A 26186-nucleotide genomic window follows, 5' to 3' on the forward strand; every position below is an offset into this window, starting at 1 on the left:
ATGCTCTGTCAGCGAGCCGCCCAGCTCGTAACCAGCACAGTACGCTCAGTGCGAGTCACTCGTGCGGGGCATGCTGGGACTCGGTCCTGGCTGATTCCGCCTTCGGACCCTGTACATTTGCAATGCGGCGTAAGAATTCGTTAATTTTTTAGCAGCCGGATCGTGTTTGTTTCCTTTCGAGCTCACCTGTCAACCTGATGTCATTGATGATTTCTGTTGAGTTTTATGTCATATATGTGTATTTTGACAGCTGATGTACGTTTTAATTAAGTATATGACATCATTCCTCTAACTAGTGTCAGACCATTGCCCAAGACCAACGTATTTTTAAAGTTCAGTTCCATCATCCAGTGTCCGTTTATGTTGACCACAAGCTCGACAAGTGCGCTCGCCCGTATGTACCTATGGCGCTGATTTTGGAGACTGGTTTCAAACTTCTTAGAACGCTGTCCAGGGCCTGAGCGTCCCCTTGGCCTCCCCGGGTCTCAGGGTGCACCAATAGTCATTTGCATTTGCGTATAATTGTCTTTGCCTTGGGTCTTGAAACTTGAACTCAGTTCAGAAGACTGCGTCTTCATGTCTTCCTGCACCACGCAGGACTTTTTGAAGGCATCGTTTACATCTTAACCCGGTTTTTATTGACAGTGTTAATTGTTTTCCAAGTATAGCAGCACAGAATCAGGTTAATCGTAGCCTGGATTCACGATACACTCTTACCATGGGTCCGTTAGTAGCCTCATTTTATTTAGTTATTTAGTTATTTCTAATAATGTAGAAAGAATACATCATTTTACATGACGTTATGTTATGGGAAATACCCCAAACTTCACTTAGCTTTTCACGAGAAAAGCTCGGACCTTGACGGTAACTTATGTGCGATGTTCTGTCCCCGTTCACCCACCCAGCCTCGCCGCCAAGGAAACCGTCATCCCGAATCTTGCGTTTTTGTCCAGTACGTTAGAAAGTTGCCGGAGATCAGCTAGAGTTTCCATGTGGTCCCATCACGCCCTAATGTCAGTCAGAGGTTTAAAGTGGTTTGTGAGTTTGATGGATTTTGTCAGATACACGTATATGCCAAATAGATCAGGCTTAATAGGTTTTATATATTAAAAAAATCAGTTTTTAACCTTATCAGAAATAAATCTCACTAAATTTTTTAGAAAGATTTTCTTTTAAAGTTTAAAATATTTGACTTCAATATAATTCTTTGTAGAAAATATCCATCTGCTAGAGCTCTACATTTTTTATACAAAAGCAAACATTATGTGAATTTTATAGCTTAAAAGCATATCATTATAGCTCAAAATGACACATTTTCAGAATGTATTCTTTATCTCAAACCTGGTTCCTCCCCAGTGTTTCTGAAAGTAATGACATTTATATAGGAGGTAATGTTGTACTTGAGAACATTTTAAACTTTGTGTCCTCGAGAGACATGTTGTATTACTGTTCTCATTTGCTTAAACAGTAAACACACTTGTCAGCGATTAGCCGGCGTGTTTTTCACTCCTAATCGGTGTCGGAGGTGGAGGGCAGCCCGGTGCTGGGCGCCGTGAGGGCGGATGAGCCCGGCTGCTCCGTAGCCAGCATCAGCGGGACAGTGTCTGTGGAGGGCCGCAGGTGTGCCTTCCCGATGGGTTTTACTGAAGTTCTCTGGGTTTTTATTCCAAAACTCCTGGCTGACTGATGACATGGAGTCAAGGTGACATTAGCGCCTAGTGGGAAGTTTCCTGCACTCGGAACGAATGACTATAACCTTTGCTTTTCTGGCGAAACATACTATTTAGCACCTGTCCCACCAGTGAAACTGTCACACGGCTGTGTCAGCATTATTTTCTCTTTTGCAAACCGTGTCCATGTTGTACCTGGAAGGATCCATGCTCAGTCCATACCTGTTGAACGAGCGAAAGAATGCGAGGCACCTTTAGAGCCTGTCGCGTCTGTCACACCTGAGCCCGGCCTCCCCGCCCCGCTGCAGCGCTGCACTAGAAGCACTTTTCTGACCGGGAGCGTGTTCAGCCGCTCGCCCCCTGTGCTCCTCGGGCTCGGCAGGGCTGGCCCACCATAAGGAAGCCTCGGGAGGGTTGGGGTGACCTGGCGTCCAGGGGTGACGGGCTCCTCCCACCACAGTCCTCTCACTGACCGGCTTCCTCTGGTCATGTGATGCTCCTAATTGTGGACCGCAACAATAACAGTAGTTAAGATTTGTTAAAAGCTGATTATTTTTCAGATACTTATTCCTAAGTGACAGAGAATTTATATGTATTAAGTCACGTGGTCCTCTCAGGACTTGGGTATTCGTTTCCTTATTTCCACTTTAAATATGAGGAAACCAGACCTGGGCGGGAGGGGAGTGAGTGAAGCCAATGACAGGCGGCAGCGGGGTTTGAACCCTTGGACCCGGCCAGGCTCCGCGCCCTGGGCCATGCCGAGCACCGCACGGCTCCGCCTGCTGTGGGAATCTCAGTGGCCGGATTAGATAAACGTGCCAGCATGGGTTAGCACGACGGCCATCTCATTTCCGGGAAAATTAACTCAAAATAATAGAACAGTCAGTTTTGCCGTTTTCCTGTAAAAGCATAATATCAGTAGCAGTTACATTTTCCCTGTCTTCCTTTGGACCAAATTTTAAAAAAATGAACTTGAAAAGGGATTACAAGATTTGCTTTAATTAATGGACACTGCTTTCTGTTAATTTTAATTGTTATTGCAAGTATCTGTGTTAGCGAACTGTGATGACCTCATAAAAAGAAAACAGGTGTTTGTCTTTATGGCTTGTGATTTGGTTTGAACGAGGCAAATGCATGAAAAAGTAGAATGTGTATTATGACAATTGCCCTCGCAAATATCTCCATGAGATGGATAAAATTGGTAGTTTAATGTTTTAATTTTGTAAAAGCACAATAAAAATTTCTTTTAATTGATGTCCTCTAAGCCCAGTGTACCTAATGTATTACATATATTTAAGCAATGTCGATAAATTAGTGCAAACGATTTGATATTCTACGCTAAGTTCTTCTGGACTGTCTGCCTCGACATATTCTAATCCTGTTGTCCTTTTTTAAATTTTTCCACGTATCAGAGTTGTCATGACGAGGAAGATGATGATAGTGAAGAAGAAGTGAAGAGTTTCGAGGTAAGATGGATCTTTCTAGATCATCTTTTTTGACTTGGAAGCATCGTTTCACAGCTTATAACTGACATTTACGTTTCTCGCTTCATGGCTTCTCGCAGCTTACTGTGTCGAGGGAGCTGCATGTCAGGAGCGGGGTGTACAATCTGAGTCCTAACATTTGCTGGCGTTAAGACCGAGGGACATAGGCTAGTTAAATGATCACGTGAACCCATATGTCCAGGATGAGTGCTCCTGAGAAGCTCAGAGACGAGACGCTGCTTCTGATCGTCCTCATCTCTGAACGCTGTGGTCTGAAATTTCAAACAGACACGTGAGGAAAATACTTATTGGAGAGCAACGCAGCATCAAGTTTTAATTAAACCCGTGATTTGATATTTTTTCCCTGAATTGAAGAAGTCAGGAATATTTGGCCTCTTGTGACTTCTGCCCGGTTAGGTCACTCATTCCTGTACATATGCAGAGGGTGGCACATCGTGCACCTTGCTTGCATGAGGCAGGAGTGCGTATGCTCCCAGGACTACCTTCTGTTTTATAGTTATTTTCTCAAACGTTCTCAGCTTTTAAACATCTGCATAATTTGAAGTACTGTTCAGTGTTAACTAGCCACAAGGAAAGTAAATATTATTCCCCCCTTCGCGTAGCCTGTACTTCTGCTTTTTAGGATAGAAACTAGGTGTTCTAACTACTGTCTCCTTATTTATTGTTTTTGTTTTTGTTTTTTTAGTTTCTTTTGATTTTAGAATTTTCAAAAAGAAAGAAAGTGGAAGGAAATAGGGGTTTTTTTTGTGTGTTTTTTTTTGTTTTTTTGTTTTTTTGTTTTTACTTTTCTATTGATTTACACGTGTGGCCTTTGAGCTAGAAGTCTGGAAATATATTGGGATCCTGCAGTAAGTCTCTACTTACAGTGGACGCACAAAACGGTGTAGGCGGGGGCTGGACATAGCGAAGTGCCTCATTCTGGATCGAAATGACGCTCGCGAGCATCTCTGCTGCCTTGAAGTCAGTGTCTAAAAAAGTACGAGAACAGACTAATTTGAGAATAACCCATGACAATGGCTGGCCGAGAGGAATGCCCTAAAGTTAATTTTCTGTGGGGCGCCATGGTCTTTTCTAATGTGTACATAATCTGTTCTCGAGTCCCTCTTTAGCGATAAGAAACCGAGGTAGATTTGAATGAACCGTGAGCGGCAAATAACGTTGTTTTTCTGACGCGCAGCCGCTTGCCCCCTGCGGGCTGTCTCCAGAGCAGTTGTTTATTGCTATTTTGCTTCTGTCCTCATCCTTCCTAAGGTCACAGGATCGCAGCGCAGCAAGGTAAACTGTGTATGTGTGTGTATGTGTCTGGGTCCGAGTTTTGCTTTCTGTGACATTGACCTTTTTGTTAGACCCAATGTCTCGGATTCTTCTGTAACCAAAGGTCTTGCGATCTTTCCGCGGGCTTCTGGCCCCGGTGCATGCGGGCTCTTCCCGTCCCTGCCTCGCCCGGGTTTATTCTTCTTGCAGTCCGAGTGGCTCGTAGTTTGACATCGTGCTCCGTGCTAACTCGGAGCTGCACCCCGTGCTGGGGCGGCAGCCAGCCCCGTCCCTGCCCTGGGCTCGCAGGTGAGGTCTTTGCAGGGCAGCGTCCGGCCTCATCTCTCAGCGTTTTTTTGTTTGTTTGTTTGTTTGTTTTAAATACCAATCTCATCACTTGAAAAGAAACTTGAAAAATGGCCTTCCTGGTGACACTGGAAACAAGTCTGCTTTTCCACTGGGCTGGCGATGCCTTCTCTCAACAACTGGAGATTCTGTTCCGTGCCTTCAGTGTCCATTCCAGCATTTCATTCTAGGGAAGAGCTTGATTATTTCTGTTTCTTAGTATTTCGAATAGCTAAGTGCTTGTAAAATTTGCTGATAGAAAACATTTCGATCTAGCATTACAACAATATATTGAGATATAAAAAATGCGGCATCGTGAGGAAAATTTGCGTGAGGAATAAAGTGGAGCTCAAGAGACGGGGACAGTAGGGAGAGGGGACCGAAATGCCTGTGTGTTTCACTCACACGCTCCTCTCTCAAAACTTGCCTGCTTGAACGCGACGATTCCATCCCCTGCTTCATCGTAATAAATGCAAAGTACACTTTTCCTTCAACTCCTTTTTCAATAATTGATTGTAATTTAATTATTACATATAGCCGTTTTTAGATTTGCACTTACTTCAATATTAAAACTATAAAAAAAAGAACAGTTAAATCTTATGTAGAGGCCGAGATTAACTGAAAGGGAAGAAACGTTTTAGCACTTACCTGAAATGTTAATTACTACAGTTAATTACTTTATTTACCTTGGAATTTTTCATAAGCCAAAGCAAATAATAATAGCAACAAATAAACAATAGTGTTTCAAGTCGAATAACTTTGTTTTTCTTAGCTGACGTGTTTTGCTCAGTGAGATCATCAAAGAGCTTTGGTACCAGAGCAGACCACGTTTTTAAACTATGAATTTACAAAATATACAGCAGCATTCCTCAGGCGGCTGCTGCTTCTACTGCTGCTCTCCAAAACCTGAGGATACGAAATTAAATGATTGACATGCAGCGAAAACATTCTCTGGAATATTAAGGTACCTTAATGTCGATTTATTACTTACTGAGATGACGCCGGAGCTCAGGTAAGCTAGGGAAGCGGAGCGTTGACTTGCTTTCGAGAACATTTTCTCAGATATTAGGCAGCTGCACATCTTAGGCAGATGCCTGATCTCTAATTCACAGGTGAATTTTCCGATGAGCTCCTGAGGTCCTGTTATTCAACATTATTGATTAAGGACATTTCTTGTGTCTTAAACACTAAATATGTCTGTGGTAGAGCTGGCATTCAGTGATAGAAATTTAGGAGACTAACTGAATTCTCTTCCCGATGGGCCTCAGGCATAACTGAAATGACATCATCCCTACGTAAGAACTCAGACCAGTACCCAGCTCATATTCTACACTATGTGCCATTAAGTGTGGAAGAATCAATTTAGATCCACAGTATCTTACGGACTGATGTTGTATAGCTCTACTCACTTAAAATAGCACTTTCGTCTGGCCTTTCCAATGATCTTATTTTGAATAGGATTCGTTTGTTTGGTAATTCTGTAGGAAGGAACTGGCTATGCATTGTCCCCTTGCCCATAGCTACATAAGTGGGTCTTTGGGTTGATTTTGTTCTCTTCATAGGAACGCAGTGATCTGAATTAGAAGGCCTTCCTGAATCTTACAAAAGAGAACCCTTAAGTATAAAAACATTGAAAATATAGCTATGGGTATAAAACATTGAAATAATTGTTCCTTTTTCCAAGAAAATTTAGTTCTTTGGTTCCTACTGCAGAAGCTCTGTGGGACAGTGGGGAGGGATGTTGATGGCCAGTGTTCTCAGATGCTCATGCCTTTGCTGTAACCTGCTGACTGCTAATCTAAGGAAAGCCCCTGTGTTGTAGCAGCCCAGGTTCCCTAGGCAACAAAGCCAGAGATGACGGGCTGACACTTTACTGGAGCCGGGGGTGTTACGGTCCCAGGGAAGCGTGAGTGAGGGGACAGACTGATGCAGGGAAGGATAGAGCGTCCACGCGGCGTGGCGTGGCGCCCTCCTGCGCTGAGCACGGCTGCTCAGCGATCCCGCCCGCTGCTCAGCGATCCTGCCCGCTGCTCCGTTGTGTCTGATGCTCTTGTGTCAGACGCTCCCAGGGGCAGTGTGCACCGTGGAACCTGGCAGTCTCCCCACTTCCATCAGCATGGGGTTAGTGCATGGGAGCGGGGTAGCAGTCAACTTCCCTAACCACAGTAAGGCCATGTGTCCTTCCTAGGGCCAAAGCAAGGCAAGTTGCCACGGCCTGGAGACAGGGGGGCTTGGGCAGGCGGTTCTGGGCGGAGGAAGCCTCCCTCTGTGTCATAGATGGTGATTTATGCATGTGAGCGTCTGGCCTAAATGGCGACTCCGTAGAAGACGTATATTTAAATATATAATTTGGTGCCTTTTTGACATGCATGATGATTTGACTTCATGTGCCATCATTTTAAAAACGGCCAGCGGGAGCTTGTGCTGGACCGCACTGTGCACACGGTGGGGTGCAGACGCTCAGGGGGCCCGCCCGCGTGTGAATCCCAGCGGCACCGCCCGCGTGCTCGCGAGCCTCAGCTTCCCCGTCTGTGAAGTGGAGCTGACAGTAGTGTCCACGTCACAGGATCGTGATGAGGGCTGAGTTAGTTTACGCACGGGAGGCACCCAGACCCCAGCCAGCGCAGCCAGCCCCGCGCGCATTTGCTGCTATTAATGCCATTTAGCCAGTTTCGCTTTCCCGCTGAGACCAAGCCGGGGAGCCCGCGGAGCCCGCGTGCGGCACGGGAGGGAGCACGGCCCCCGGCAGGCGACCCATGTGACCCACGCCGGCCGGCCAGGCGCCCCGCGGCCACCTCTACCTGCTGTGCCTCTGCTTTCCGTGCTGTGAACGAAAAGCCTTGAACTCGGTGTCCTCAGGGGTCTTAGCCACTGGTCAAAGGGTCCGATTTGCTACTCAAGAGGAAGTTCATTTTGCGAGAAATTTCCTAGTTCTTCTAATCACGTAAATATCGATAGAAGCATGTACATTTTTATGTTCTGACCTTTTGTGGAAGAGCAGAAAAAGAAAATAAACCATATGTTTTTAGAGTAGAAATGTCACAATGATTCTTTATAGAAAATAATGCGTAGCTTTACATACGCACACATACGTATCTCTACCTTTTCCTAGTTTGGGGTTTAGAACATCACACAGTTATACATAACATGGCCTGGCGAAGGGGAAAAAGTGTCAGGGCTAAAAGGGATTTGGGGACATGCAGGCGCGGCTTTGGAGACTGACATTAGCCCAGAAACCGTGCTGTCGCGTCTCTGCAAGTTGTCTGCACTACTGATTCCAAGCTTTTTAGGAGCCAAAATAAAATCACATAAATTTAATAATTTATTCTATGAATAAAATAAAGGTAGTCTTGTTGAGGAGGAGCGAAAATTCCTGAAGCAGTTTTTTTTTCCCCGACGGTCTCTGTGAAGAGGATGACAGATGATAACATGGCAAAGGTCCTTAGAAATTCAGTAAAAGTAACTCTTTGAGGATTTGTACAACAAAGTTCATCCGAGGATGGTTGAGTATCAGGTGTTTGGAAGAATAGGAAGACCGTACACATTTATTTAATTTTTAAAAATTAAATTTAAGATTAAAAAGTTGGGGGATCCATCTATCATTAAGCAAGGTTATAATTTTCTAAGTGTTTTCCTAGTACTGAGAGAAAAATCTGTATGAAAGTGGCCAACCTGTAGTTTCAGAAGCTGGAAAACAGGACAAAATTAACCCGAGTGGAGAACGTGTCTGTGACGTGTACTCGGTCTCCCTTAGTCCGAGGTGACCTGTTTCTGTCACATAGCGAGTTACTGGTACCACTTCACTGCCTTTCAGCTTCGTCCTCACAGTTATCCAGTTGCATCTTCTGTATTTCAGTTTTTTCCCTAGTAACATTGAGTCAGCATCACCTGGATAGGTTATGACTGCGTTTAAGATGCCGGATAAGATTATTTAAATGTTGACTGATACGGTTAATACGTTATGGAAAATATCTTTAAAAAGAGGTTAGGTCCTGGAAACTTCTACTCACTTATAACTAGTTCCCACATCAGTTTAAGAGGAAAACATTACGAAAACCTTCTCAGCCGTTGCCAGGGGCGTGGAAGCGCAGAGAAGGGAAGAAGCCAGGGAGACTCAGGTGGTCGCTGCCGCCCGCGATGCTCGTCCACGCGCCCGAGCGAGGGCCTCCAGGAGCTCCGCGAACCGTCTTGCCGTCGACGGGCTGCCCTGGCTTAAAGTCCCTGTTCACCTCCATGTGGGGACAGACTATCTTCTCCACCAAATAGCAAGAGACAGTAGTAATCGATTCTTTTTATTTCAACATTTTTTCGCATATAAGGCGCGTTGTTGAAGAACCGAATCGATGTTTTTCTTCAGGCCTTTCACCGTGCCCCCTGTCAAGTGCTAAAAGCTCGAAGCACTCTCAGATAAAACGGAAGAATATTAGCGATTTTATGACACATTTCCGTTATACTAAAAACCAGTCATGATGTTGAATACTTCCTTTCGGCCCCTGTGAATTGATCGTGGTTTGGTTTACGACCACCCTTGACCTTGGAAAGACTGACCATCGTATTAGCAAAGCAGCTGATACCTCTTGGTTCTTCCTGGCAATCAGAACTGTTCGCCTCAGGGAAAGCTCAACTGAGGCTGCTCTTTTCCTGCCCCCTCCTCCCCCCACTCTGTCTTTGTAACCTGGAAACTAAATTGCAGGGCGAAGCTGTCATGTTTATTTGACCCTTTCGCAACTTGAAGCTGAATCCGGGGTGGGGTAGGGACTCCATCTGTAAAAAGGTGCTTTGAGGCGTGATTTTCCTGAGTAAGATAGTTTTAAGAGATCGGTTTGCAATCTGCTTAGAAAAGCGAATCCGCAGTAAATTTCAAATGAAAGGTTTTTATTTTCCTTTCTACTCAATCCATCATTTTATTGTCTGAAAACCTCTGGCTTGGCCGTCAAGGTTTTATTTTTTTATGTTGCGATAGAATTTCCAATGACAAGATTAAATCACGGAGCGAATGGCAGGGGTCGAAGGGCAGAGCTCCTGAAAGGACACTGAAGGCCTCCTGGAGGGGGAGCCCCCACCCGGCCTGAGGGGAGTCCCCACTCCATGTCCCATTGACAGGAGTCCTGGGGTCGCCCCGACCCCTCTTTACAAAGTGCTTCTCTTGCTGCCTCCGTCACTGCACCTTTTGTAGTTCAGTATTTTTTCAAGCGCGTGTCCTCACCGCCCCTGCGACGTCGATCGTTCTGGACCTTTAGAGGCTGTGTGGGAAAGGTGCGCGTGGTCTCCGCCCGGGGACTTTGTTCTGTGAAGCAGGCAAGCGGACGTCCCGTCTGTGTCCTGATCCTCGTGCCGTCCACTCGTCCCTCACGATTTAAGTTACTGAAAAGGATGCCGGGGCCTTAGAGAGTCTGCACAGGTCATGCTGGCGGATCTTTGAGCTGGTCCCCCGTGTTTAGAGCCCCAACGGCGAAGGTTATCGTTTTGGTTTTTTCCCTCAAGAACACGTGGCGTGCCGCTGGCGCGCATCTTCTTTGGGTGTCCCGACGAGTTTATGTCTTGTCGCGTCTTTCTACCCGCCTTGCCTCTGCCATTGATGAAGACGACAGGACGGTTCCTAAGCCAGTCATCTCTCATCACCCTCTTATGGGAACACTCACCAAAGGAGCCGGGGACCCTGGGCGGCGACAGCCCGTGCGCGGGTCTGGCAGCGGGAGCGGGGGAGAGATTGTTGGATCTGAAAGGAAGAATCGGACGCTGCTCACCGATTCCAAACGCCTGCAGAGCAGACGAGCTCCCCGAAACTGTGTTGTGATGACAATATGGTTTTGTGTGTCCGTGTGGTTTCGTTCTCGTTCTGTTTTTGACTCCACAGGAAGAGGTTTAAACATGAAGGCAAACCTTTTAGGTGTCAGCATGGCTACCTACAAAGCAAAGCTGCCTTTTTTTTTCTTTTCTCTGCTTCCATTTAGGCCTGCCACATAATTTAAGAAAGAATAAAATTTTAACTGCAAGAGCGCTAACTGTAGTATGAAAAAACAAAACAAAACCCTGATCGATTTTGTTTTCGCAGCACGATATTATCAAAGATTTAAGAAACCATCTTGCCAGCATCGGCGAGAACTCTCTGGTAACAGCATAACTGTCTGTGTCGGTTGCTTTCGGTTTAAAGGTTTCTTTTTCTCATTCGTTTGAGCCCATTTCTTCCCCCGCTCCTTTTAGTTTCCTTTATTTTTCATATTCTGTAACTAGCAAGCCTTCATTTTTTAAACCTCTTCCATCTTCCAGTGTCTATTTTCCGTACTTTGGATGGAAAGTTTATGGCAGCAAAGCTGTCACTCTGGCTGCTTCTGCTGCAGCTCTTCCTGCTCCGAGGTCATATATGTTTTGGCCGTTGTGTTTACGGACATGATACTAATTGACCGTTTCATGTCCCATTGACTAAGCTTCTCTACCACGCCATTTGATGGACTCGCTGTCACGGGGCTCTATGCAACTCTCATTCTGCAACTTATACTGCTTAGTTCCGTCTCAAATCTCCAGCGAAATGGATAGCTCAAGTGAATGATCCTCTCGGTCTTGAACTTGCTGTGCCTTTATATTTTATTTTTATTTTCTTCTTTATGGTTTTAGTGGTAGTATGAGTGGAAAAGAACAAACTCCAGCCATCGCCCCAGCGGCACCATGCAGTATTGTTTGTTACCGCCAGAAAATACAAAATATAAAGGCACATTGCTTCTTTTTTCCCTTGGGGGACACCGGGGAGTTAATGTATCATAAGTCCGCCACTTGGTTGAAGCCTACCTTTTATCCATATCAGCTTTCGATTTTGCTTAAACTCCAACATGTCTCAGTGAACGTTTTTCTGTCATTCAGTGATAACTTGCAACTCGAGCCATTTGCTGAGCAGTATCAAGTTATGGCCATGACATGGGAGATTTTTTTAAAAAACGTGACAAACTTATGCACGAATGTATAATTCAGAAAGTGCAAGTTTCAATGATGAAGTACAGTTACTTCAAATCCGTGATACAGGCTTTGGACTGATCAAATTATGAAAATTGAGAAAAATCCATCCTGATAAACCAGTTGAAATCAAACCAAGAGTCGAATATGTTAACATCTGTACAGTAACATCGCTGGTGTTGAAATGGTCCATAATGTTGTCATAGAGCCCATACATGAGGAGATGACTAAAACTGTGGTTTGTAGAGAGCTGCTCACTGACCGCCACAACATAAACGGTTGGGATTTGTGTTCAGGAAAAAGAAATGGAAAAGCAAAAGCTTCTGTACCAACAAGCCCGGCTGCACGACCGCGGGGCCGCTGAGATGGTGCTGCAGACCGTCAGCGCCAGCAAAGGTGAGCCCCCCGCCCCACTGCCATTGCCCCCTCCCCTGCCCCCCCCAGCACGTGCCTGAGCCCTCCCCGCACCCCATCTCTGCACCTGGGAGCTCCGATAGTCAGGCTGCGGACTATCCCCGAAATTTCTGATTCGTGACCAGCGCAGGTGACTTAAAGGCGAGCTCTCCTTTACTGGGCAGTCTCGACTCTTTCTCTCGGAGCCGTGTTACAAGACATTTCTTTCTGTTCATAAAGCTTTGGACACGCTACTGTGACACAACCCTAGCAAACTGATCCTATCAATGAGGGATGAGCAGACGTTTCCTGTGAAAGGCCACGTCGTAAATATTTTCAGCTTTGCTGCTACGCGGTCTCTGTCACAGCAGTGCGAAAGCAGCTGGAGGCAGTATGTAAGCAAACGGCACGGCCGTGTTCCAGTAAAACTTTCTTTACAAAAACGGGTGTTGAGCTCGCCGCAGATTGTAGACCTTTCATATAAATGTGTAGACTTTTAAGTGAGGCCTTTTTAGCAATCATAGTAGTAGTATATTTTTCAGTACCAGCCATTTCAAGATTTTTTTTCTTACATTAGTAATATTTTTGAAAACATTTTTACTATAATTCGTCATGCAATGGAAAAGTGATGGCGGTACACTCTGTTTTAAGCAACCCTCTCCCAAACGTGGAGATTATTTTTATTTCTGAGGTAAGTAGAGGTGAATAACAAAACATAAAATATACCAAATGATAGTCAGCTAGTTAGATTTAAAATGTTGCCGTTATTATTCGAATAACTTAAAATCGTGACCAGTTATCCTAACAAAACTAGACTATAAACACATTAGGATAAAAGTGAGGAAACGAAAATGATAAAAGTTGTCCAAACCTAATATCGTTGAGGGAGAAGGTAAAGAATTTTCCTTAAAGAAAATTTTACATGGCTCATACTCATTCGAATATCATTTTAAGATTGGCTTCGAATTTGAATAATTTTAGGTCCCAGTATTTAAAAATCGGTTATTTCTTCCTATTCCTTTTTTCCTATGTCCTCGAATAGTTTACATTTTTGACTGTACTACACAGAATTTGGTAAAAACGTCGATGGCAAAATATGCATCATTACTCCTTCAACCTTTTCTGGCGTGTGTCAGTCTGTCTCCCTCCGCCATGATGCGGATTTGCAGGGTATGGATAATTTTTCGAGTGCAGGTTCTGAGGTGGGCCCGGGCCCTGCGGCAGGCGAGATGACGTGAGGAGGACTCTTTCTTATGTGTTCAGGTGAGACCGGCCCGATGGTCGCCGCCACGCTGAAGCTCGGCATCGCCATCCTCAACGGCGGGAACGCCACGGTGCAGCAGGTAGCGTCGCTGTCCTTCCTGACCGCTGCGGGCTTCCTCCTTTTCCATGTAAAACGTGTCTATTTGATGGCCCTTTTGTCTCAGCATTCAAAGATCAAATTCTGGGAAGTACACGAACACCCCACGGGAGCACCAGGTCTGTGTAGACTCTGAGTCATGCCACGTGGTGTCGTCACTTGCAGTGCTGCATTTCACGTGACTGAGCATTGGCCAGCTGGTTTGTTTTATAGGGAAACATACCCTTACCTTGGGCCTGGCTGGGGAGCGCGTTTTGTCACGTTGGAGCTCCTGTGAATTGCTTCTCAGGATGTCGTTACGTGTTTGCTGTGAGGTCTGCTCCTCGGCCAACACGTGAGCAGCGGGCACGGTTAACAGCTCTCTTGCTTGTAAATCTTCGTAGTCTCCCATGACATGAGATAGGTCACTTCCCGGCCAGGTTGGGATCTACGTTCTGTTTAAAAGACGTTCTGGGCTGAGATTTTAATAACTTCAGCCGATTGTGACAAAGGACGCTGTCTCTACGTCCTGAAGGCCAGAGCCTGTGAGTTTGTTAAAACAGGAGGATCCGGGTGACTGTCAGACTGGGGGCACCATTCCCATGGCTGCGCTGTGTCCTGAACTCAGAAAAAATTCTTACGCTAACTGAAAAACAGGAGCAAAACACAGTTTATGTAGCAGATTGTGTTATTCTAAAGCTAAAATCTATTTCTTATTTTTATATTTGGGCTTCTGTGTGAGAAAGAACAGTTTATGAACATGGAACTAATAACCGTTCTTTCCTGGGTGAGTCTTCGTGAGGCAGGGGAAGGAGGGGAGCGCTAACGAAAACCTTACAGTGCCCGACGTCCGGCTACTGCGACCTCAGGACACGGGCGGGAGGGGCAGTAGGACAGAGGCACAGATGTGCTCCTAGACCGCCGGGTCTTAAGAAAAGCAAAGTAGAGAAAATTTGAAGGCTGCTTTGGGTTGGTGAAGTTTGAACTAGGTTAAGTACAACCCAGAATAGCAAAAAAAACTCATATGTACCTTTTTCTCAAATTGCGTACTTTTTACCGTAAATATAATTACGATTTTAGAACTCGAAGAGAACACAGACATAGTCCAAGCCAGGGCTCTTGGCTCTCTCTTTTTACGGCCTCTGAGCGTTTACTGAAGCCTCTGGACTTTTCCCAGCTCATGTTTATGAAGGCACCAAGTAAAGCTGCACAGGTTCGCAAGAGAAAGCAAATGCACTGAAATGTGGTTATCAAAATGTTATAAAACAGGTTTTGGGAAAGTGATGTGTGTTTCTTTAAGAACTCATTAAATAAAGGATCTAGTCCTTGGTCTAATAATTATTGAGAAGAAGCGATTAGCCTAAATATTTTTAAATAGTTGCAACAATTGTAATATGATCTGAAAAATATCTGGAATTTTGTTGGTGGACAAACCATCGTGGCTGCTAATCCTACTGCGTTGCTGCTTAGGGTACGAGTTGAAAGGAATGCTAAGTTTCACCGAGGAATGAGTGAAAATACAGATGTCTTTTTTCCCATCCAATTTATAGCCATCCTTTTTTGATTTCCATAGTCAATGACCGCATGACTTTAAAAACAAAAAAGGAGAAGCAGAACCTACTTAACCTCCCCACGGTATCTGTCAAAAATGATCTCTTGCCTCATGTTTTACTTCAGAAGACCTTAGTTGTTCAGAAACCCTTGGAGCCGAGAGGAGGCTGAGGAGACCGTGTGACGCGTGTGCTTGTTGTCTGTACAGGTCTCTTTTTCCTCTGAACCTTCAGATACACGTTTCGCCACCTGTCTGGGACCCCCTAAGCCGTGTTCCTTTTGTCTTAAAAGACCAGTGATTAATAAATGCTTCCTTTGTTATTAGGCCCATAAGTTCTCACAACCCCCGGCCCCCACATGGCCGTGCGTTTTGTTGGTCTCTGTGTGTACAGATTCGTGTGTGTGTGTGTGTGTGTGTGTGTACATATGCCTGGGAAGGGGTGTGTGTGTGTGTACATATGCCTGGGAAGGGGTGTGTGTGTGTGTACATATGCCTGGGAAGGGGTGTGTGTGTGTGTACATATGCCTGGGAAGGGGTGTGTGTGTGTGTACATATGCCTGGGAAGGGGTGTGTGTGTGTGTACATATGCCTGGGAAGGGGTGTGTGTGTGTGTACATATGCCTGGGAAGGGGTGTGTGTGTGTGTACATATGCATGGGAAGGGGTGTGTGCGTGTGTGTGCGTGTGTGCGTGTGCATGCGTGTGCGTGTGTGCGTACAGTCTTTGCATTTAGCTTTCTATTACCTTTGACTCTGATTTCAGGAAAAAGATTTCTACCAAAATTTTGACGGCCTAGCTGGGCCCTGTTAAGAGAGCACTGGTAATAGGGGCTATTCTCTCAAATTCGGGATTCGGGGACGGAGCGGCACCCTTATTTTCTCAGAGCCCTTGGGGTGCCCTCTGTCATCCTGCCGTCTTGAATGTACTGCTTACGTCTCCATCACATTGTAGCCACATTCAAAACAGCTGTTCCATTTGGGTGTGTAACAGTAAGCTAACAACATGGACTTTTTAAATTTATGTTTAACCCAAATTTTGATCACGGAAGCTGACGTCATTCTGAGAACAGAAGAGAAGATTTATAGTCAGATGATTCCCACCACTCCTTGTTTTAGAGTCTGTGGCAATGGAAACTGAATTTGTGCTTGGCACATGGTAGTTCCAGCTCGGGTCATAGTGCTGTGTAAGGAGCTTTCGTGTGGAAATCTGTGCCTGGCACCCAGGTGGACCTTCCCAGCACACCTGGAGCATCCGAATGCTTAGCGATGGATGAGAAGAGAATTAAGAATTACTTCCCCTGACATTTGTGATTTTTATGTTTATTAAACCCCTGCTGTTTGTGTGAAGCGGCGTCCTTATTCCGAGCCACGCTCGTGTGCTGCTGCGTGTTGACACGTGCCACTGTGTCGCTTTGACACACGTGTCACTGTTTCACGAAAAAGATGACGTTAGCGATATCTGTATGCAGCAGATATTATTTTATCTTTATCCTGGAGTAGAAAGCATGTCTTCGTTGCTTTTTAACTTGTGTAACAAAATACGAGCGTTGTGCTCAGGGCCCCGTGGTGTTTGTATTTGCTGTAGAAAATGCTCGACTACCTCAAGGAGAAGAAAGACGTGGGCTTCTTCCAGAGCCTGGCCGGCCTCATGCAGTCCTGCAGGTGAGTGCGCGTCCTCCCTCGTCTGCTCGGCCGGGCGTGGGGGCCTTTCGGAGGGTTCGTTTACGTTATGGACGACAGTCGCATACAGAACTTTTGAGGGTTATGCATTTAGAAGTGGACGGTAGGTGGCGTCTCATTTTCTGTCTTGCTGTTCTGTTAGTAACGTCTTGATTCCTAACTTACTCAGTGTTAATAATGTGTCACAACAGCTTTCCCTGTGCTTAAATGGGGACCTTGGAGGATTGGTGTATATGCTGCATTCTTGAAAATGAGCAGTGTATGATTTTTAAAAGAGAAAACAGAAAATTTTATTTAGTTTTACTTGAGAGCTCGTAGACTGTTTCTCATTTTCCGAAGAAAATGGGCCTTAACCAACTGTTTTGTGATAGTTGTTTTCTATTATAACAGTAATTAAAACCTTCAGACAGTGCTTGAAACCGGACACTTAATGTCAAGAGCTCTTCCAGTTGGACAGACAGTTATTACTCCTGTCCCTAAGTTCCTCTGTCCCTTCGTGATGGCAGCCGCAGCTGCAGCCCGTGGGTGCCGGTCACAGGGCTCCCCCACGGGCCATCTGGGCGCCAGCCCCGGGGCCGACAGCCTGGGCCGGGGCCCGGTCCCGCGTGTGTAGGTAGCACGCGCTTCACCTTCCGAGTTGTGTGGTTTTTCGAGGGTGGCTCTCCTGAAGAAAGAGACTGTTCCGTGAGTTCTCTGAACGTGTGTCTGTCTGTCATTGCAGTGTCCTCGACCTGAATGCCTTTGAGCGACAGAACAAAGCTGAAGGACTCGGAATGGTGACAGAGGAAGGATCAGGTATTGATGGTTTAAATTAAAAGGGTCGCCTGTCCCCGTCCTTTCCCGAGATGAGTCAGTTATCAATTCCTTCTTCAATACAGAGAGATACAGGTTATTTTTAAGTGGGCAGCATGCACGGGCGACTCAGTGACAGTTCGTAATTGGGCGCTCACGCAGGTCACGCAAACCCAGCCGTCCACGGCGGCCATCGCCTCCTCTGTGTTTCAGACCTGTGGTCAGTGGCCCGTCCCCTGGTCGGGCAGCAGATAGAGACCCTTATTAGAGAATTACTATAAAACGAGAACGCACCAGGATGAACCGGATTAGAGAACGTCATTACCTTTAGCAACGTCCGGCTTTCGGGTCCTTCTGTCCCCATGGGACGGCAGTGCTTTGGGCCCCTCAAAACACCCGTCCCCCGGTCACCTCCCATCGAGCAGTTACACTCCACCGCGTGTGTCCAGACGTCTTTGCAAGTCCACATTGTTCGATGAGAGAAATTAAAGAGTAATGTTGTGTTGAAATAACTCTGCTCACATAATTTAAATGTGCACAAAATAACCACTCTATAAACATACGTGTGTATAAACTAGAAAAAATTAATGCACAGTGCACTTAAAGCAGAAATAGCTGTTGCCGTGCATTCATTTTAGTATTTATTAAGAAAAATATCTTCAATATTTTTGTATTGATTTGTTTGTATTTTTTCGTGTTTGATTTTTCAATGAGTTTAGTTTTGGTAAGGCCGTATATGTTGATCCGTTTTCGCTTGTTTGGTGTGTTTCAGAGTTTTCTCATCAATATATTACTTTTGGAACATTGGGTCTTCTATAAAACTCATCTTGTTCCAAAAGTAAATATTTCCCCATCTACCATTTTTAGTCTATGTGCCTTTCTGAAATAATTTAGACTTAACTAATCTCTCTAATTTTCTCTGTATAATTTTGTTCTCACAATAGGAAAAAGAATTAGCTGCATATTTCTTGCTGTATTTACAGATTATCATTTATACGTATTCTAATGCTTCTGCTACTAGATAAGTCCTGTGCGATTTTATTTTCTGCTTGGCAGCTGAATGTATACGTTCAATCACCAAATATTAGTCGTACTGTTGTGACTAATATTTGTTAGCAGCCGTCAAGACAAATCACCAGCAGCACTTGAAACTTACTTAGTTTTTCTGAATATTAACATCAAGCTGGAGCTCTTCAGTTTGTATCAACAGTCACGCCGCCTGGAGAACTCAGAGCCACCACAAATCTCTGGCCCGTGATCCCCCTGCCTGTACCATCTCCCCGAAGTTTGGGGTGTTTTCCGGCTGTCAGGTGCCTAAAAATGAATGAATTCTGTTCGGAGTCCGATGACCCTGTCTTGGGATTAGCGATCTATCTTGTTTTTCTCAGTCGTTGTGGCCTAATGTTGCAGAAGCTCTGGACACGATTTCATCGATCATTCTCAGTCACTGTGGTCTCAGCTCCCACAAGGGGACAGTGGCCGCCCAGGGTTACTTTACTGGGTTTTCTCTCTGTTGCCAGCCAGACATGGTGGGTTGAAATTATGTTTGTGGCCCCAAATCAGAAATAACTGGGTGAGAATGACCGTCTTGATGTGAGAATTAGTTACATTTCTCAAGATGAGATGGTTTGATTTGTTTATTATTTTTCAGCGCACACATACGCAAATACTTCCCAAACTGATGAACACGTTTTCTATTTTATTTTCTTACAAATCACAAAACAAAATCAAAACCTCAGCTCTTCGTTTTCCTCGTTTTCTTTGGACTCCTGTGAGTTCCGATCTCCCTCAGTCATCGCTCTTGAGTGTGAGAATCGTGGCAGATGAACTTCCTCTTGTTTATTTGTTCATTGATTCATTGTGAGATTTGTGTACAGTCTTGATAGTGACGATTTTTGCACATTTGTCCTTTTATAGACTGTTTTAACAAGTAGATTATTTCATTTTCACCATGATGCATCCTGCTGTTTTTTTTAAAGGGACATACTAAGTTTTCCTTTTTTCCTTTTTCTGTGAGGATATGCAGTTATTAACATATTACACATGAAGGGGCAACACGCGTTGAAAATTATGTTCTTGAGTTCGTTTTTTCTGTGTCTTTCATTTAAAAGCATTTCCAGTAGACTCAGTGTTTGCAACTTGCTGTGAGAATGGATGCCTTGCGGGCGTGGGCAGCGTCCCCCGTGGGGCGTCCGCCCGGGGCCTCCCGTGGCTGTCTGGCTGCCCGGACTGGGGTGCGGGGCCCGCGGGCCTGCCAGTTCCCTTCCCAGTGCTGGGAGCACTACGGTTTTCCGCTATTCCTTTGAAAAAATCACACATTAAAAACCGTCTTGACATAAAAACTAATTTTGATTCTTGAGATTGAATTCAGAGAACGGTAGAAATAGTAGCAAATATTTATTCTTCAAACTCATAATAGCAAGATGGCAGTGGTACTTCAGATAGCTTCTGGAAGACCTTATGTACAATGGGAATACGGGAGAGATGGGGTTTTTGAATAGCATGTAGCTCATCAGCGACACTGCCAGGATTAAATCGTGCTTTCTGATCACACTGTCACCTTAATTAGACGCCTGCTGAGCGCATGCGCAGTGCGATTCACCAGCTCTGTGGACGTTAGCCAGTTCCCAGGTCCAGAACTTCGTGGACTCTAGTTTTTGGCATATTTAAAACATTTCAGTTCCATGGCCATCTTTTGTTTAAGATTCTACAAAAGTTGAAGACAGTTTTGACCCTCGTAGGAGGAGGAAAGTCAATCATCCCTTCTGGACGATGTAGAACAGGCTGGAAAGCCTGCGTCCCTCAGCGATGTGGTGGCTTCAGAGGCTGAGGCCCCTGCAGAGCAGGCTTGGCCTGCAGACCGTAATCCCGCAGAGCTAAGGCTCCTCCTAACCACTGCCTTTATTAGGCTCAGTCTCTTCCTGGTGATGATAAAATGGCCGTAAATTATAAAGCCATGAAAGCGTGCAACCTAAGCGCATGAACTTTCTGACATTCACATCCCTCCAATGAAGTGTTGTCCCATTTTATCGATAACAAGGCTGAGGGACAGAAAGGTTACATGGCTTGTCCGGGGTCGCACAGCGAAGTGTCAGGGCCAGGACAAACACAAGCCCTCTGCCCCACACCGTTTAATACCAGTTTCAGGAGCCAAGTCCCCCCTCCCCGCCCCCCACCAAAGACACACTCTCTCAGTGTTCTCTAGGGGCTGCTTTTGCGCCCAGCATCTTGGCTTAGGTAGTATTTTTTTTTTTTAAGTAGTATTTTTTGTCTTTCTTACCTACTGTTTGTTGCTCCCTTCAAAGACAACAGTCTGTTGCCAATTTTTGCAGTTTGTGGAAGTTTTAAAATCACTTTTGAACTTTCTATGGCGACAAATGATATTCCCGGTCTGGTACTGAGATACCGTTAGGAAATATGTGTTTCTTTAAGGTTTGTAGGTAAAGGTTTCAGACTAATCATGTACGTTCCTTTTGATACTGCTGTTATTGTCATGTAAGCGGGCCCTGTATCCCTACCCACCCCCTTAACTAAATTTGCCCCATTTCTACAAAAACCTGGACCTCTCACTTGTGTTTTTCTTTAAAAAGAAAAATGGTTCTCTGCAGGAGTGTTTGGTAGACTGGTGATGTGCTCAGTGTCGTCTCCTCTCTGTCTTCTTAGTCGTGTGTGTTTTCTTTCAACATGGAACAGTGTTCACAGCCAGAAACCTGCATGGATCTTCCAAAGTTCATTTCACCTTTGACTTTTTCATGTTCTCCTCAGAACCATTTAGCCTCGTTCCTAAATCATCCTGAGCTTGAAAGTGCAATGTTCCTTGTCTCACACTTCTTGGAAGGTAGTAGGAGATACTCCATTTCATTTTCTGATCGTTTTTTGATCGTCCTAGACTCCATAAGCAAGATGAAACTTCAAAGCTGATCTGATTCCTCAGAAATTGTTTGCTTTTTTAAAGTACATAAAACATTAACTACCAGTGAACCTTCTGGAAGTTCCATCCATCTGATGATGTGCTGCATTGAGGTTCTTACTGTTATATTTATAGTGACCTCATCAAGTTTACGTGAAGTTGAAGCAAAACGGGTCCATTTTAATTAATTAATCAAAAGGATAATTAAAGCAAATTTTCAGTATTGGCTACTCTATCTTTTTGTTAGTATTTTTAGAGCTTAATTGTTTATTGGCTATCTCTCACCCCAGATTTTCAGAGTCCTTTCATAAGTACAGCCCAGTGCCAACGCTTGGGTCGGACCACACATCTGCCATTCCTGTAGGCACACTTTTTCCTCAGGGAAAGCCCGTGAGTTGGTTCATGGCACTAAATAGGTTTTCTTAGCATCCTGGCACAGTTTTTAAACTTCGAAACACTCATTTGAATTTGACTGGCTGTCCTAGGCATTGGAGCTTTTTAGGGGGCTCGTGTAGACAGACTAGTAAACAGATAACATCAGGACAGTACTCGACACATATGAGGTGCGGTACTTACCTGCAGGGGTATGGGAAGTGACTGGTGGCCAGAAGTAGGAGTTTGTCTGGTAGATAAAGAAGCGAAGAAAGGCCTTTCAGTGGAAGGGAACAGCATCTGCAGAGTCTAAGCTACTGAAATTCTGTATTAGAAATATAGGTTTCTTCAAACTTACGACTTCACATCATTGAAATTTACACTTATTCTTATTGTGCTTTGCATATTTCAAAGCAGTTATACTTATTTGAACTAATTTGATTCTCTCAACTACCCTGTGAAGTCAGGCAGTCAGAGATTGACCTTCTCAAAGCCACACATCTAGAAAACATTTTCCTTGGGCCCTAAAATTGGCAAAAGCAAGTAGGAGTTCACGCTTTAAATAACATATAGTGCATGTAATCAAGGATTAGCCAATGACCCTCTTTATTACTGAAAAGAACTTTGTGAAGTTTTGAAACTATGGCACAGTGAATTCAGAAAGAGCATATAATGTTGAAATCCTACGACATTACTTGTTTCTCCATTAGACTAAGGACTTCGTGAGGTTAGGGATTATGTCCATTAGTTTTTTTAACCTCACAAGGTACCTAGCAAGGCACTTAATGAATGTTTATTCAAACCTTTAACACGTTAATAGCGACATTCGTAGGACATTAGTGAACACTACTTAATTTCTCAGTTGTTTACTGAACCACAAAATGGGATTCATGTCAGCTGATTTATAGGATTATTGTAAATCTGAAATGAAATGATGAGAAAATATGTCTAGCACGGTGGCTGGCACACGGCAGTCACTAAGTGTTCATTGTGAATCTGTTTAAAAATTTTTATTATTTCCTAGTTGAACTGTGTCATAAGTTAAACAGCCACATTTAAGCCATTTGAGCAATGACGTTAAAGTTACCCACGTGGAATCAAATACCTGACTTTTCACTATTTAAAAATATTGTTTGCCTTAGTCCTTCAGTTTTGCCAGTATACAAAATAGAAATTAAATCCTCTAAAGGCCAGGAATCAGAATTATTTCCTCCACGGCAGCGGGGGGCTCTTGAGTTCTGTTTAACAAGCGTTTACGGGGAATTCTTAGGGTTCATGCTACTGACCCTTTAGCTTTTCATTATTGGTGATACCGCGGTGAAAAGACCTTACAACTAAGGGGTTTCGGCTTCTAAAGTCTATTTATCCTAATTCTATTGTTTTTACACATATACTAAATAGTCTTTTTATTTATTTCATTAACTTTTATTAGGAGTTATTGGTAATTATCAATATTAATGATTGACAGCTAATAACGATTAAACCAAGATTTGTCTGGATATAAGGCCACAAACTGAGCCAGGACCATGGATGTTCTATTGAACTTAAGCAAATGCTTGTGTCCTTTTATATTAATTGGGTCAACCAACCGTGAGTAAAACCGTGACCTTTAAAAGTGTGTTAACTTTATCAGATCTCTGAAATAGGAATTAATTTTTACTGGTAGCTTAAATAAATAAGGTCTACCTGGTATTATTTCCAAGTGAAAATTTATTTTTTGAGACCATTTTGATCCATTAAAATTCAAATGACTTTTCGAAAATATGAACACGTAATAAATACGGTTCATCGCATCGGACGTCGGCGCGATCTTTATTCAGCGCCGTCCCCTCTGCCACTAACTCTAACCTTCCCACAGTTTGTACACATGGTCACAGAGATTATGAAGAGCCATCAGGTGGACAGTGCCCATGGTCCCCGTTTCATAGATGAGAAAACTCAGGTGCAAAGAAGCAGCTCACCATCAGCAACAACATTAAAATAATTCTCATTTTATCACAGAATCAGAAATCGTAAGTCCCTTTCAATTCAAAAAGAAGGCCAAGGAGTGCGCTTCAGAGATTTCACATGGGTCCATCCAGCAGCTGCCAGAAATGCTATTCTAGGAACGTAGAGCACTTTCAACTACATCTTACTCCGTTTCATGACTTGTCATTCATCTGAGTTCCCATCTTCCAATGGAATTTCTTTCGCATCCACCACCAAGCGGCTGGGGCTCCCGCGGCCCCCACAGACAGGACGCCGTCCCCCGTCTCTGTCACTGCATTTCCTGTCTGCACCACTTTCAGAAGACACAGATGTGTTCCTTACACAGTAGCACCCACCTGACACCTGGTTCACCTGGTGGCCTTAGAGGCTCGCCCCCACCCTCCCCGCTGTCCTTATGCATGTGAAGTTACTGGTGCGTGTGTACCGTCGAGAAGATACTGTGCATGTGACAGTAGCTACAACCTCATGTCGCAAATCAGAGCAGTTTTAGGTCCACAGGTAGACTAAGTGGAGTTTATTTTAATATCACCTTTGCTGAATCTTTCTGTCATTCCACATTGACTGTATGAGCATCGAAAGTATGTAAATGGTTTATCGATTCAGTTTTCTGGGGAAAGAAAACATTTTATATGGGCTCACCAGAAAAGAATCGATCTATGTAACTGAAAATATTTTGATTTAAATATCAATTTAAAGACTCTTCTGATTAAAGTAGATTATGAAATGATACTGAGTATCACTGACGAAGAGTTTGCTTGCTTGTTAGCCTAGGCTGTTCTCCCTCATTTCCCTGTCCTGTCATGTAAACACTGAGGAATGGGCCCATCAGCCATGTTCATGATTCCAAACAGTGGGCATTTAATGCTTAAGCTTGCCACAGGACTGATTTGTGTACCTGGTGATTATAGTTTGGTCACCAAATATCATATCTTACAGGCTTATAGGAAAACCAGTACAGTGATTTTTATGTACTTTTTTTAATGTTTATATTAGTTTTCAAAATGGTTTTGCCTCCTAACCTCCCATTACATGAAGCCTGTCACTTTGAAAGTCACAGACCGCACACCGGTAAGTCCACTGCCTCTGTCATCATGATCGTTCGCACCTTTCGCTAAACACACGATCGCCGCCTGGTTTTCTTTCTTAACCCAAAGTATTTCCAGTCTGAAAAGTTATTATTTTTTCAATACGTAAAGACATTCATTCACTTGCCAGACGACATTTTTTTGTCCTTTTGCTTTCTAAACAACGTTAGATTCCAGAGCAGACACTCATATGTCGAGCATTTTTTCACTGACTCTCCGTGCTTTTGAAATCAGTTTGCATTTGTGTGGTGCGGTGTCTTTTCGGTTGTTGTTTTTTGTTTCTTTGTGTTTTGCTTTGAAAATAACTCACAATCAAGATACATTTAAATCGAAATACCGGGGAAACATCTGAGCCCTTCATGCTTGCCCCGCAAATGTACTTAGTTTTTCATGAGGCAGAGGATGTGATTTAACTTTAACATTTGTAAGAGATGCCAAAATAATTTCTGTACCCATCTTACCAAAAAAAAAAAAAAAGACAAAAGAAAGCAAAGTTCAAATCATCAGGATGTTTCTAAAATGTTGCCAAACCCATGCCATTTTTTAAGAGAGAAATCTGAGTTTTAAGGTTCAGTGTTCTTTTCTGACAAAGATAACGGGCACCTGTCTGCCCAGCGCATGCTCTCATGAGCTCCAGACGGAGGAGGGGCTGCGATCTGTGATGGGTTATGGTTCAGAGAGATGCTAGGCTGATGCTAGGTGTGACAGACGGAGGTGGGTCCAGCCAGGAGGGACATGCTGAGGGGGTTAGTAATGTCTGGATTTTTCTGCAGGAGAAAAGGTCCTGCAGGATGATGAGTTCACCTGTGACCTCTTCCGCTTCCTGCAGCTGCTTTGTGAGGGACACAACTCAGGTTTGTGAGACCCAAGGCTGGAGGATGACACCGAGGAGTAAGTGTTCTGAAGCCAGTGGTGACAGGAGCCTGATAGTTCCAAATGTGCTTCGTCCCTGGAGTCAGCAAACAGACCTCGAGCATCACTCTGACACACGGGTGCTGTGATGTTTTATATGCCGTGTTGCTGCTTCAAAGTCCTCTGTAGCCAACACACTAACTCTTATCCGTTCTTACGTTAGAGAAGACAGGTCATAGGTGAAGAAAGACACAGATTAGATAGACATCTACAGAGAATATGTAGCTTTATTTCCTTTATACCATTTCTGTGACTGGAGATGCACTTGCGGTCATTGTTCATATACCTATCTCTCTATCAGGCTAGTGCATCCATGAAGGCAGGAGCTGGGGCTTAATTTTATCTTTGTTTCCCCAGCACTGAGCGCAGGACTGCGGAACAAATGGTTCCTGGATAAATAATTTAATGCTAGATCCTGAAGGTCGGCAGTCCTGTTGGTCCT

The 26186-nt window shown here is 44.3% G+C and overlaps 1 protein-coding gene across 1 annotated transcript in view; it reads left to right on the forward strand.

Annotated features, from left to right (window-relative positions):
* The window catches only part of RYR2 (ryanodine receptor 2), a 561319-nt gene that overhangs the window by 490864 nt on the left and 44269 nt on the right, over positions 1-26186 (forward strand). The window contains 6 exon segments of the mRNA XM_025039067.1: positions 3083-3136; positions 12019-12118; positions 13379-13458; positions 16590-16666; positions 17406-17479; positions 25606-25686. Of these exon segments, the coding sequence (XP_024894835.1) occupies positions 3083-3136; positions 12019-12118; positions 13379-13458; positions 16590-16666; positions 17406-17479; positions 25606-25686 (466 nt within the window).

This window comes from Pteropus alecto, unplaced genomic scaffold (assembly GCF_000325575.1).
Source record: "Pteropus alecto unplaced genomic scaffold, ASM32557v1 scaffold189, whole genome shotgun sequence".
Taxonomy (NCBI): domain Eukaryota; kingdom Metazoa; phylum Chordata; class Mammalia; order Chiroptera; family Pteropodidae; genus Pteropus; species Pteropus alecto.